Source organism: Protomyctophum bolini, assembly GCF_963924005.1.
Source record: "Protomyctophum bolini genome assembly, chromosome: 19".
Taxonomy (NCBI): Eukaryota; Metazoa; Chordata; class Actinopteri; order Myctophiformes; family Myctophidae; genus Protomyctophum; species Protomyctophum bolini.
Window position 1 is genome coordinate 22,459,894 of NC_137880.1, and position 15,105 is coordinate 22,474,998.

Genomic DNA, 15,105 nt, shown 5'->3' on the forward strand with positions numbered 1-15,105 from the left:
TACCGTGCTTTTCCATTTGAAATCGACAGTATGATCATTCTGTGTATGAGTCTCAACATATGGACCCCCAGCCCAGGGTGTTCTTGTTCACACAGAACACACAAGACAATTGGATGCAACATATTGAAGGGGAAAAAGTTGTCAAAATTAAAGTTAAAATCTTAAAATAGTTTGAGTTGTTATCCAGAATGCTGCTAGGTGATATCACAATTACAAGCTTGTAGATCGGCTATCCTCAACTTTTTATTTTTACTCCATTCGTGTTGATTTGTTGATTTACAGTATTAGAAAACTGCTTCATTATTCAAACTTACGAGCAGGATTAAGTTATTGGTTCTAAAATATAGTTTATTTAATATATTTTTGGTCAATTGCTCAGCCCTACTATCCAGAATACTGTATTCATGTAAACATGAGGCCTTCTTACTGCTCTTTCAGAAGTTGTATTTCCTGTTTTACTCACACATGGTGTTAGTTTGTACCCTGACCTCCTTGTGGGCGACAGGTTTTTCACAGAGTAACCTGTAAACCAGAGCGGTCGTAAACTAAATGACGACACTCAATCTTTCACTCTACTGTAATTAAATACGTACGTTATCTAAGTGTTTCCGTTGAGATACTCTTACTTCACCATTAACAATGTTACAGAGTTACACAGCTACAGTTCCTCTTTCCCTCTGGTCTACCAAATTGTTTAGCCGAAAAAATGCATCACATTGCTACATTCTGAGTTTGTAGATGGGTTATTCTCTACGAATGTTCATCCTAGAAGTGTTGATTTTGACAGCAAATTTTGATTTAATTTAGTCAGTCTTTTCAGTGAATGTAGTCATATTGTAGTAATCTGCAAAGTTGAATTTTAGTCTAGTTTTTGTTGACTAAATATACGATTTTAGTAGAGTAAATCTCATACGATTTTGACGACTAAAGCTACAGTTGATTTCGTCAACAAAAAAAGAATTGATAGCGTCGTAATGCCTGATTTTTCACTTGATTGCATGCTGAAATAATCGATCTGCAAGCTCACAACGCATCAAACTGCTGCGATGTGTTGTGAGCTTGTAGATCTTCTATTTTCAGAGTGCAACACCCGAGCGCAACCAAACATAACACGACTTGTCTTTTAGTTCTACTAGATCTCTTCTCCACTAGTCCTTCCCTAACATTTTACTCTATTTTGTATTTGTTGGTGAAATTGTCAATATATTTAGTCTTAGTTTAAGTCATCATAGCTTCTTTTTTTTATCAGCTTGCAAAGCTGATCAATGATTGGAATTTCTAGTCTAGTCACATGGTCTAGTAGCAATGTAGTGGCGAGATTTTCATGATTGGCTGGCCTCTAAGCCAATGGTCGCTAAGGTACAATATATGCAAGAGAATGGAATGCAAGCTGATATATAATGACTTGAGTCATTTCTTGTTTTTCATTTCCATCAGTGAAACGTCATAGTTTCAATTGAGGAAATGAACACTGACGGTAGGCGTCATGCGGTCGACCCGTTTTGGGTAAGACAACACGGCCCGCTGTGGTAAGAAACGTGTCCCAGAGGTGAAAGGGGCTCGTCCTGTCACTACATGAGCTGTAACAGGATCAGCTGTTAGTCTGGCTGGATAACAACACCACAACGCCCAGGAGAGCACTGGCGTAAACGGGATTAGGTACACTTAAGTGTGTGTGTGTGTGTGTGTGTGTGTGTGTGTGTGTGTGTGTGTGTCGTGAGGGGCCTGCAGATTGCAGGCATGCCCAAGCCGAGAGCTAAGGCATCAGCAAAATTCTGTTCAGTGTCTGCAATAATTGGCAGTCGCCATATATGGAGAAGGCGATGCTTTCTGTACCCGTGATCTGATGTGTGTGTGTGTGTGTGTGTGTCTCCGCACTATATTTCAGATATCCATCATTTGTAAGTTGAACTAAAGGACCAGTTGCAGCAGTCTTCCATTCTGGCACACACAACCATTTAACCCATCCCCTGAGTTCCCTCCCCAACACTGCAATGCACAGCCCTGGAAATGCTTGCTGTGTTTTCCATGATGGCCGTTTTTAAAATGTTCCGAGGATGTTTCAGAGTGTAGCATTTTGTCTACACTCTGCCATAATGTAACTCCACAAGTGAACACCCGAATCATGAATGCTGGTATTTTTTTAATATACTTTTTATCAGACGATTTGCAACCCATCTTTTCACCCAGTGTCAATTTTCAAATGTAATCCCTTGGGCGCTATACTTCCTCTGCCAACTTGGGGAGAGCAATCAGGCGCCCTGGCTGGCCAGGGGAAGGCAGTTTAGAGACCAGGATTACTGTATGTTTTTTGCGAGGGTACCTACCCTAGGGGACAAGGGGAGAACATGCAAACTCCACACAGAAAGGCCCTTTTGCCAACCCCACCTAGAGAACATGCCCACAGTGTACCCAGTGGGAATCAAACCCAGGACCTTCTAGCTGTGAGGCGACGGCCCTTCCTATGATGGTATTTTATTGACTGTGTCTTTTTTTCCCCTCCAGAGTGGTCCGCGTGCCGCGTGGTGAGATGGAGGACGGGAAGCCAGTGTGGGCGCCCCACCCAACGGACGGGTTTCAGCTGGGAACCATCGTGGACATTGGCTCAGACAGCCTCACCATAGAACCGCTCAAACAGAATGGAAAGGTGGGTAATGTTACCCTATATACGGTACTTGGTTTCCTGGGGTGCCCCAGCGGCCTGCTTTCCGCCCTCCTTTTTCCCCTCTTATTTTCTACACCATATCTCAGTCGAAAATAGCCGTTGTGCCTTGTTGTGATCTTATACATAAAGGTGTTTGTCTATTGTCGACCAAATGCAGATCGACGCTCATCCATTTTTGAGTGGTGCAACCTGGCTGTGTCCCTGGCTGCCTGTGTCCCTGGGTCCGTCCGAGCACGGAAATGTCTCTCTCTCACACACATACACCGTCCGTCTGTCACTCATGCACACACACACACCGTCCGTCTGTCACTCACGCTTCCATTTATGGATACACCTTGTGACATCACGTCTCCATATATGGTCACGCCTCGTGACATCACGTAGAGCTGAAACATGAATATCCCCACGGGACTAAAACTGTAAATTAATCAAATCCAAATCAAATTACCGCTACACAGATTCTCTTGGATAACCTTCTGGTCTCCACAGCCTTAGACACTGAAGTTAAGCCCAGTCTATATACTTCGTCGTAGGAACTGCAAGCATGAAACGCACTGCGGCACAATGCATTGCAAGCTTGTAGATCTGTTCTTTTTGCTCCAGGATCATTTGCAGTATACCAGTTTCAAGGAGGAAAGTCAAGTGGTCTAAAGTCTAAAGTGAAGTGGCTCTTAACCTCTAGACAAATAGGTTTTTCAACATACTGCCCTTTCATTTTTCACCAACTTTTCCAACGTAACCATTCCACACAGTGCAAAGCTCTTAACATTTCAGAGAGCCTTTCTCCATAGTAACCCCCATACGCTTGCTGTCCGTCCGGCCCACTAATCTTTCCCCGGATGGTCTGTTGAACTGAGTACTGTATCTCCCCTCAAACAATCTGCCCTCTAATTGTGTTTACAGGAACGGGGGGAAAAAAGCTCTCAGTGTGATCTCGCTCGCTCTCTCTCTCTCTCTCTCTCTCTCTCTGTCCAGTTTGTACTCTAATCTTACCATTAACTTCGACATGAGTCCCTTTTCTATTCTTTTTTGTTTAGTTCTATTCCATCCATCTCCCTCTCTCCTTCTTTCTTGTGCTGATTTCTTCTGCCTGTAGGCTAGCCGGGTTATTGCGTGGGAGAGACAGGCCCTCTCTTTCCTCTCTCCCTCTTGTATCCTATTTAAGGTTAAGCATTAAGTGGTGACCGTATTATTACCTCCCCTGGGTTCCATTTCTTTACCTATTTTAATTTTAGTCGTGTCGTCGTCGTCCCCCACTCCCTATCCTAGCATTTCACCTTCACCCGTATTGCATTATCACTATTATCAAAGTCGGTGAAGTGAACCAATCATGTTTTGAATGAATGCTTTATATTTGCAAGGACCCCCTTAGCTCTCAGAGTGTACAAATGGAACCGAAATGGACCCTTGAACGCTCTCGGGAATAATTACAGACATTCAGGGCTAGCTATTGGTAGTTTCTGGTGGTGGTATTGTCCACTAAGTTTCTATGTCTAGGACAAAAATGAAATTTTGACAAAAATGGAATTTTGACAAAAATGCATGACCGTGTCGTCATGCATGTTCATTTTGTTCAGTGGTGGAAAAAGTACTAAATAGTTTTACTTAAGTAAAAGTATCAATCCTGCGATGTAGAATTACTACAGTAGAGACTCCAGGAGGGGTCCACGCGCACCTGCCTTATTACCGCTATTTATAATTCTTTCAGTTTGGATTTGGACATTACAAGTAAAACGTCAAGAATTCTAAATGTATTTAAAGTAACAAAGAGAGGGGGGGGGGGGGGGGGGGCTACTCTCTTAGTTAAATGTACATTACATATTACAGTGCAATGTGGGCTTCTATGTCTGTCTGTATGTCTCTGTGTATGTCTGAGCACGGAAATAGGGTTTTTTCAACACCAAGTGTCACTGTTGATTGATTGATTGAAACCTTTATTTATTCTCGAAAAGAGCATTGAGGTTCTTCCTCATTTTCAAAGCTGACAAGATCACATATATAAAACAATTTATCAAATCAAATCTTCATGTAAGGCATAGAGACTAACCAAGTTAAAAACAGTTACATATTGAGGTAGGGAGGTTGAGAAGCAGGTTATTAAATTGACCATATGATTGATAATGGAGTACCATGTAAAGTGTTCCATGTGGTTGGGGGCGGGGCATCGAAGCAAAAAGCAGATTTTCCCAGTTCAGACTGCACGGATGGGACCTCTAGTTTAAGCCATTCACTTGAACGGGTCTGGCGAGTATTTATTTTCCATTTTAACAGAAACGTGATGTAATAATAATAATAAAACTTTATTTGTATAGCACCTTTCATGACATGAAATGCAGCTCAAAGTGCTTTACAGAAAAATTGAGAATAAAAGAAAAGCAAGGCAACAACATTAAGAACAAGCAGTAATGCAATACAGTGAGGACATGAATAACAAAAATAAAAAATAAAAGATCAATTAAAAGCAATGTTGTAGAAGTGGGTCTTGAGCTGAGCTTTAAAAATGTCTACAGAGGCTGCCTGACGAAGGTACAGTGGGAGCTTGTTCCATGCCGACGGCCCGTAGAAGCAAAAAGCTGCTTCCCCGTATTTTTTTGTTGCCATTTAGGGTGCCATGTAGGGTGGTAGCTTCCCATCAATGGCTTTAAAAATAAACTGGTGCCTGCCAGTGCATGGTTCTCCTCACAGAGAGGGAAGACCAACCTACTTTATCATAGAGGGTGCAATGGTGAGTGCTGCAACTTACACCTGTGATAAACCTTAGTGCTGAGTGATAAACTGTATCTAGGGGTAGAGTGGTAAGGGCAGCATTTCTATAAACTGTTGCGCAGCATCTCACACACACACACACACACACACACACACACACACACACACACACACACACACGCGCACGCATACAGTACTACAAGTACAGTTACAGTACAGCACCACTCAGTTCAGACAGGTCAGTTTTTTTTAAGTATTCTTTCCACTAAGTGCTCGGATGCTCTTCACAGAAAAAAGTACATACGATCAGCTATGATGGAAATAGTTGTGCTGCTACTGCTACAGTAAGTTGTCTCATTAAAAATGTAAGATAATATACTTGGGAGCTGTCCAAGACTATTACATTTTTAACGGCTATAATAAAATGGTAAATGGTGCATTTATATAGCGCCTTTATCCAAGGCACATTACAGAGATTGTGCATTACATTCACCCATTCACACAACAATGCCCGAGGAAACCATGCAAGGCACCAACCTGCACATCGGGAGCAATTCTTGCTCAAGGACACTTCAACACTAACTCTAACTACCGGTAACTAACACTGGAAACCCAGTTCAAACCCAGGTTTGAACTGGGTTTCACTCTGTAGAGATAGGGAAGTAGCCTGGTTTCCAGCCTGATTCGCTGCGTTCCACTGATCTGAAATGACTTGCGAAGTGACATTTCAGCCCCGCGGAACGCAGCAAATCAGGCTGGAACCCAGGCTAGGAGGGAGACTCTGGTAGGATTCAAAGACTGCCGGGACAACTAACAAACACACAGTATATACCAGGGGTCATCAAAGCAAATCAACTTTTATTTGTATAGCACATATCCGTATCACACAATCAAAGTTGACCAAAGTGCTGAACAGGGAAGAATATAGCAAGGCTGAGAGAGAGATGAAGCAGGGACTTTCACTATGATCATGTTTAACTCTGAGGACCCCCAGGTTGAAGACCCCCTGGTATACTACATGTTTAACTCTGAGGACCCCCAGGTTGAAGACCCCCTGGTATACTACATACCATGTATTTTGCCATATTTAAACTCCTCATGACAGTGCGCTTTTCCCCCTTCTTTATTTGAATGCATTTGACCTCATTTACCGTTTCCTGTGGGCTAAAACGATGGGACACAGTAACAATGTTCTGTTTGTGTTCTGCTGTTGCCAGTCTGTGCCAGTGTCTGACAGGCTTACTGACCCTACCAGGCCAGCTCTGTGGCCTAGCTAGCTTGCTGGCCGGCAAACCACCCAAGCCCTACTGTAAGAATTAGGAAAGATGTTGAAAGCTGTGTCGCCTGGTCTGCTTATTATTATAAGCGACTTGTTTTTCAGTGAAGTCGCTTGCAAATATTGGTGGTTGTTTTTTCAAAAAGTGTTGTTACTTATTTGGGCTTGCTTTCTAAAGGCTTTTTAAACCAGTTGCTTTTCAAACATTTTCATATCAAGGACCCCCCCAAATGAATATGTAATTGTCCACATATCCCCATCAGAACTAGATTTGTGCCAGGGAGTCAGGACCCCTGCACCAGATTTGTGTTGTTAACACGATGCACGCCAAAACGCCTCGCAACCCGTCAGATGACGGGTTAAAATTCAACTTCGGAGGTCGCCATACTCAAATGGCATGTAGTAAGGGTTATATCAATACCATGCAGCCGAGCTCAACACTAACCTTTCGTGCTGCCCATGCTGCTAGACAGTTCTTCCCATCGTGAGGAACAATGCGTGCGCCTCTCATAAGGATCCACTCTTTTGGCCTTGTTTCCACGGACCTGGTTGCTTATTTCTCTCGCGGAATCTGGCAACACTGTTTGAAAGAGCGAGGGACATAGGAAGGAAGCGAGGGAGAGATGAGGGAGACACATGAAAAGAAAGGTTGGGATGAAATTGGTGATACTATGTGAGTGGGTGCATGTCACTGGTGTCACACACTTGTAGTACAATGACCAGTTGTGTGTTTGTGGGCTATACTGTAATTTATCCCAGATCACTCTGCCTTTGCTTTGGTGTTGCTCAAAGAGACAGTTGTTGTTATTTGCAGCTTGCTTTCGTGAACGCACGTGGTCAAACCAACATCACTCCAGTAGTGTAACTGACGTTATGCCACTGAACTAAGCGTTGAGTTAGGACCTTTTTGCAGCTTTGTTTTAGTTATATTTTGTTGGTGATAGTGGAGTGTCCCTTTTGTACCCATACAACATGAATAATTCACAATGCATAACAGACTCATCAGTTAACAATGTTCAGTAACACCATGATGGTGACTGGCGTGTTGGTACAGTACTTGGAGGTCTCGAACCTGTGACCCTGTGCAAGTCAAGCCAATTGCCTCAGTACTGGTTAAATGTCTCTCTATTTGTCTGTCTCTGTCTCTCTCTCTCTCTCTCTCTCTCTCTCTCTCTCTCTCTCTCTGTGTGTGTGTGTCTCCCCTGTCTTTATCTGTCTCTTCTCCCATTATCTCCCTCCCCCCTCTTCGGTCACTCTCTCTTTTACTTCCTTGCCCGTGGATCAGTGCTATGGAGCCCAGGCTGCCTGGGCTGAGAATGTGGAAAGAATGAATCTGGTGTACGTCACCTTGGCAAACCAACCTTGGCACATTAAAGCTCGCTAATGCCTAGCCGCGGAGGGTGGGGGCACAGATATAGCCATTGTGGAGGGGCAGAGAAGTCCCACGCTTGTGTGCAACTATATAACCGCCATGCTTTGGCTCTGTCCCGAGCGACGAGTTTTATGTCTTGCTGTGAGTGCCTCCAGGGCCAGGGTCGAATGTGTCCACACAAACCTCTGCCTATTAGTTCACCGTGGTTTGTTGCCAAATACCAAGCATGTGGGTGATTAAGAGTTGGAGACTGTTCACTCTGGAGTAGGGCAGGGTGGAATAGTGGAAAAAAAACTCTTAAATACTGACTGAGAATTAGGTGGAGTGCACACACTTCATTTAAGCATTTACATTTCTAAACATGTTAAAGACTCTGCAACTTTGATGTTCTACCCTGGATTTGAACTTGGTTTAGAATTCTTCTCTGGTGTGTGTTTGCCACTCATGACGAGTGTTGCTTGGTGATGGTGACAGTTATTTGGTGAATAATGCATGGTGACTGTCCTGTTCTGCTGTGGAGTTGCTGATGGCATCATGGGGACAGGAGAGGAGAGGAGGGACCGACTCACTGACCACAGACAGACAGACAGACTGACAGTCAGTCAGTCAGTCATAGAGCTGATCAGAAGAACTGTAAACGGGTGCTCTTTGGAGAGGGTTCTTTAAAGTTCTACTATACATTTGTAACAGAACACAGTGGAAAGAAGAATGATGGTGGTCCAAGGCAACTCTGTTCAGAAAAATCCTTTATTCCATTAAAAAAAAGAAGGTTTGGATATCTATATGCAGGAAAGAAGAAAGTTTGAGCGCTTTTACCACAAAAAGTAAAGGGTTTATTGGCTTAATTACACAGCTGTAGGGTCTCTTATCTTATTTACAATACAAATAAGTCTCTTCAACGACCAGTGGGAAACTTCATGTGTGTTGTTCCTCAAACTGACAGCAACAGATATCTGTACAGAGTGTGAACGCATATCAGCTGCTGTCACCATGCTGATTTCTCTCCCTTCCTGTAAACGTTCTGACAGTGACTTTTCTCCATTTCCCTCCTCCATCCTCATACATAGTATAACATACCAACATTTATACTTTTCTTTTTCCTTTTCTTTTTCTCCATTTATATACTGTATTTCCATTAGATTTTTTCTGTACGTAATTTTCAGTTTACTAATGGTCTGTAATAGTTTTTTCTTTTTTCTTCTTTTCTTTCTGCATTATTCTGATGATGATGTGAAGTCATGTGATCTAATGAGATGCTGATTACTGGCACTACTTAATGACGTGTCAAACAGTCATCTTTAGTTGACCCTGATGAAGGCCCATGCAGGCCCAAACGCGTTGGTCGTGTTTTTAACCCTTGTTTTTAATATTTAAGTAATTAATGAAATAAATATTTTTTTCTACTTCAACTGGACAGAGCTGCCTTGGACCCTCTTTTAAGTTCGCCACCTTATACCTCCTTCCACAGTGACATTGACTCAAGGTATAGAACTTTTTAGGAAATCCTGTGCTTTGCTATATGAAACCCTCTCCAAAGAGCACCTGTCTACAGTTTTCTCTACATATAAAGGACCCACGTAGCGCTTCTTCTTTTATTTCTTTCTGTTACAACTTACAAATACGTTTTTTTTTAAAAATATTTTCAAGCTTGTTTCACAAACGGCACAACTTGAATGAGTCGGGGAAAGGGTTGACAGCATCTCTGCTCATATCTGTCTTCTGATCATCTGACTGCCTCTCCATCCCTACTGTTGCCTGCATCGTGGCATATGGACAATTTGGACATTGAACGTGTTTTCTAGCAATGGTGCATTGCTAGAAAAAGGGCTGAGTCAACACTTGAGTGTGCGCAAACTGCTCGCGCAACAGCTTTGAGACACACAGCAGCTCTTGTAGCTCAGATGAGGCCATCATTTGCCTCAGTCAGTAACTGTTTTTGTTGCTTTGTTGTCTGTGCATGAGCCTGATGCTAGTATCCGTTGGATCATCCAGACTTCACGTTTAAACTTGATGCCTACACCTCCTTGGGTCCTCAGTTACGCATCTGCCAAATGTCCACTTAATACAGTTTGTGGTTTTCGAGATAGATAAATCAGTTGAGTTTGTTGCAAATTGCAATTAGTGCGAGTTTGACCCCCATTTTTGCATAAATTGCCTGGAATGATGCGTAGCTTGCAAGGATAGTTCAGACAGTATACTGTACACCCGACCCGAGACGTTACACTCATACACATTACTTTCTCTAAAATCTTTATCCCACGATTTTGTAACCCATTATCTTTTTTCACCCCTGTGTCAATTATCTAATGTGATCCTGGGCTTTAACTCATGCTGAGTGTCCAAGTTGCTCCTTTACACCTGACAGGGGGGAGTTTCCCTGGTTGGACGTTATTCCAACCAGTTCCTTTCCCCTCCATCAGGCGACAGGCGCCACGGCTGGCCATATACACGTGTGTACAGTGTATACTGATGTGGCAATCAGCTGACCAACTGGGCGGGTTATTTAAGCTCACCTAAATCTGTGTTCCTTCTGCGTATGTGTCCCTGGTTTGGTTTATGTGGCTGTTTTTCCCCACCCAGCACCGCCAGGTGCTGGGTGGTAGCTAGCTAATCTGCTATTAGTTCTGTTCGGGGAACTAATAGTCCCAGCTCTTAATGGCTAATGATGGTTGTCTAATTGTGAGCAGGGAGAAACGATTTAGCAGTGCCTGAACGCCAAGATGACACATTATATATCCATTATCCACACTTGTTATCTGACTGAACTAATTGATTTGACTGTGCCTTTTCTGTTATTTGACTTGTTCTTTGCTCCTGTTTCTTCTCAATTCTCTCATTCCCTGTTCTACAGTAACTCTTTCTGTAGCTGAAATGTTTAGCCTGATTCCAGCCCTGAATCGCTAGCCACGCACATTAAAAAACAAATGTTCTGGTAATTCAGAATTAAGTGAAACAAAATTAAAATTCAGGCTGAGTTTCAGGCTAGCAAATAATGTTGGGAGCCTGCACAAAAATAATTCCACCCACTTCATAAGCCTGTGATTAAAAGTGTTTGTTTTTGTGTGTTTCTGTTTTCCTCCAGACATTTACGGCTGCCATCAACCAAGTGTTCCCTGCAGAGGATGACGTCAACAAACATGTGGAGGACAACTGTGAGTATAGAGTATCAGCCAGGCCACTCAGAATGCCTCTGATGCAGTGGTTTTCAACCAGTGGTCCTTGGGGGGGTTCCAGGTGGTCCCCAGCTACAGTAAATGATGGAGAATTGGTAACCAAATGGTCCTTCTTAAAAAGAGTAAAATGAAACCAAATGGACACGTATGGGTCCATTTGGTTTCATTTTACGCTCTCAAAAGTTCAATTATTGCTAAACATCTGCATTACTTAATTTGCAAGAAATCTACACAATTAGAGAATGTACTGTAGTAGAATTGTTATTTTGATCAATGTTTGCCTGTTGTCTATCCTAAGTGTACCAATACAGCATAGTTTCTTATCCAACGACAACAAAATATTCTAAATTTTAGGCCTGAAACGATTAGTTCAGCTGGGTCGTAAGAACAACACGATACATCATTACAGAGAAAACAAACAAACTGCATTGCCAAATTCTTGAACACAGCATTTTCTAACAACACCATGGAACACACACACACACACACACACACACACACACACACACACACACACACACACACACACACTCACTCATTGCTTTTACAATATAAATTGATTTAGAAATGCCATTAAATGGGGGTCCGTAGACTAATGCATGTCAAAACTGGGGGTCCTTACAATTAAACACGTTGAGAATCACTGTTAGAGCCATACAAATCTTCTCTTATGGAGGTCTCTGGCATATCTTTTCAAATGGGGGTCTGTGGGCTAATTAGTGTCAATTTGGGGGTCCTTGACATGAAGAAGTTTGGGAACCACTGTTTTAGAGTAGACAACAGTGCTATCTATCATCTGTCTCTGTGTCTTCCAGGTTCTTTGATGTACTTGAATGAAGCCACTCTACTAAACAACGTCCGTGTGAGATATAGCAAAGATAAAATCTATGTAAGTATCCTAACCTGTATGGGCTCACTTTGAGGAGTGATGGTTTATTAATTGTGGCTTCTGGTCAGGTGACTGACTGTCTGAAGACGGACACACTCAAATAAACACATGCATTATGCATGCACATGTACGGTCCATGTCATGTCCTCATGACAAGTGCACGCATGCTCATTCATGCACGCAAAAGGGCAGAATTCATTTCAACGCACGCGCGCACACGCACGCACACACGTAATGCCTCAGGCTGGGCTATCCTGTTGCTCCCTGAACCTCATCAAGGGAGGGCGGTTCAGACGCCAGCTGGCCTCTGTCTACGCCAGTGGTCAGGACCCAAGTAGGCCTACGGGGCTCAAGTAGTGATGCACAATTAATCGGTAGCTTAATCGGAATAGGCTATATCGGCCATGAAAATGCCATATCGGTATCGGAGCGGTCTCAATAAAACAGTCATATATTTAATTTTGCTAGTTTTCACGAGCATAAATGGTTATACATTCATAATCGTGCACCCCTAGTCTCGAGTAAATCCCATTTTGTTAGAAAAATATTTTCTAAAATTCAACAAGAACAGAGGGAGAGGGTGAGAGGAGAGAGAGAGAGGCTCACATTTGTCAAAATGTATTAAAATACGGCCTCATAATGTGTTCTTGTAAGTTGGCTACATTTATCTTTTGAGTCTCCAGCAGAACAGGTAAACGCTCTGCCCACCTGGGACTCACAGAAGGCCTATATGGCCATCTAGTGGTGGAAGAAGGAACTGCACATGCAAAGTTGAGGCTGCCAGACAGTGCTATGAGTAAAATCCTAGTGTAGTGGTTCTCAAAGTGGGGTCCGGGGGTTCCATGGGGGTCCCCAGGAAAATGAGTTTAAACACTTTTTCTCATCTCATCTACAAACAATGTTGACAAATCTACTCTTATGGGGCAACATCATATTTTTAGGAAAATGTTTGGGAACAACTGGCTTCGATTCATTGAGATGCATCTTTTTGTTTCGGTTCCTAAAGGCTTGATTTTCCTCAAATATTTTAATGGAGATAATTAAAATGTATATTAGCTGATTAAAACCAAATATGTACTGAGTATATTTACTTAGCTGAGTAAGACCAAATATGTACTGAGTATATTTACTTAGCTGAGTAAGACCAAATATGTACTGAGTATATTTACTTAGCTAAGTAAGACCAAATATGTACTGAGTATATTTACTTAGCTGAGTAAGACCAAATATGTACTGAGTATATTTACTTAGCTGAGTAAGACCAAATATGTACTGAGTATATTTACTTAGCTGAGTAAGACCAAATATGTACTGAGTATATTTACTTAGCTGAGTAAGACCAAATATGTACTCGGCCACATTTAAGGCTAATCATAATAGGGCAGGGGTTCTGTTAACCTGTGGTGGAAAGTACAAGTAAGTAAAAGTATGAATACTGCAATTTAGAAACACACTTACAAGTACACATCCCTAAAAGTACAAATGTATTGGTATCAAAATGTACTTAAAGCACAATGTCCCATTTCAAGTTTTCAAATGTATAACTAAAATATTTTGAAAATAGCAGATCTACAAGCTCACAATGTGTTGCAACGCATTGTGAGCTTGTAGATCGGCTATTTTCAAAATATTTTTTGATCGGCTACTTTCAAATGGCCGAAATGTATATGGGGCTGAATGTATGTTTATGGTTGAAGATGGATGGACTTTAACATTGTTCTCTGTACCATGTAGACGTTTGTAGCCAACATCCTGATAGCGGTGAACCCTTAACATTGTTCTCTGTACCATGTAGACGTTTGTAGCCAACATCCTGATAGCGGTGAACCCTTAACATTGTTCTCTGTACCATGTAGACGTTTGTAGCCAACATCCTGATAGCGGTGAACCCTTAACATTGTTCTCTGTACCATGTAGACGTTTGTAGCCAACATCCTGATAGCGGTGAACCCTTAACATTGTTCTCTGTACCATGTAGACGTTTGTAGCCAACATCCTGATAGCGGTGAACCCTTAACATTGTTCTCTGTACCATGTAGACGTTTGTAGCCAACATCCTGATAGCGATGAACCCTTAACATTGTTCTCTGTACCATGTAGACGTTTGTAGCCAACATCCTGATAGCGGTGAACCCTTAACATTGTTCTCTGTACCATGTAGACGTTTGTAGCCAACATCCTGATAGCGATGAACCCTTAACATTGTTCTCTGTACCATGTAGACGTTTGTAGCCAACATCCTGATAGCGGTGAACCCTTAACATTGTTCTCTGTACCATGTAGACGTTTGTAGCCAACATCCTGATAGCGGTGAACCCTTAACATTGTTCTCTGTACCATGTAGACGTTTGTAGCCAACATCCTGATAGCGATGAACCCTTAACATTGTTCTCTGTACCATGTAGACGTTTGTAGCCAACATCCTGATAGCGGTGAACCCTTAACATTGTTCTCTGTACCATGTAGACGTTTGTAGCCAACATCCTGATAGCGGTGAACCCGTACTATGACCTCCCCAAGCTCTACTCTCCAGAGACCATCCAGCAGTACCGGGGCCGCTCCCTGGGCACGCTGCCCCCCCACGTCTACGCCATTGGTGGGTCAATATTAACCCATTTAGGCCTGAAAAAAATAATATATATTCAAAGATTTGTGCCGCATTTTTACGATTTTTCAAAAATATTCTCTTTTTAAAATATTTTACATCTCTCTCTCTCTCTCTCTATTTCTCTCTCTGTTTCAGCTGACAAGGCGTACAGGGACATGAAGGTGTTAAAGATGAGTCAGTCCATCGTCGTTTCCGGAGAGTCTGGAGCTGGAAAGACCGAAAACACCAAGTTTGTTCTCAGGTCAGGATCACAATTTTCTTTTTTTATGCCATGGACCCCCAAATTAATATCTATTTGTGTGTGTGTGTGTGTCCTCCATCAGATTGTTTTTGTGCCAGGGAGCCCCCCTACCAGATTTGTGGTGTTAGAATGTTTCAAAAAGTTTACTTACCTTTGAGCAATCTCAGAATATTTG

The 15,105-nt window shown here is 42.4% G+C and overlaps 1 protein-coding gene across 10 annotated transcripts in view; it reads left to right on the top strand.

The window, feature by feature from the left end:
• LOC308334341 (unconventional myosin-VI-like) overlaps nt 1-15,105 on the top strand; it is a 132,893-nt gene that overhangs the window by 27,923 nt on the left and 89,865 nt on the right. For all 10 annotated transcript variants that reach the window (XM_080791051.1, XM_080791054.1, XM_080791055.1 and 7 more), the window contains exons 2-6: nt 2,506-2,647; nt 11,102-11,171; nt 12,008-12,081; nt 14,548-14,677; nt 14,825-14,930. In XM_080791051.1, coding sequence (XP_080647177.1) covers nt 2,531-2,647; nt 11,102-11,171; nt 12,008-12,081; nt 14,548-14,677; nt 14,825-14,930 — 497 coding nt within the window. In that variant the 5' untranslated portion in view covers nt 2,506-2,530. The remainder of the gene's footprint in view (nt 1-2,505; nt 2,648-11,101; nt 11,172-12,007; nt 12,082-14,547; nt 14,678-14,824; nt 14,931-15,105) is intronic.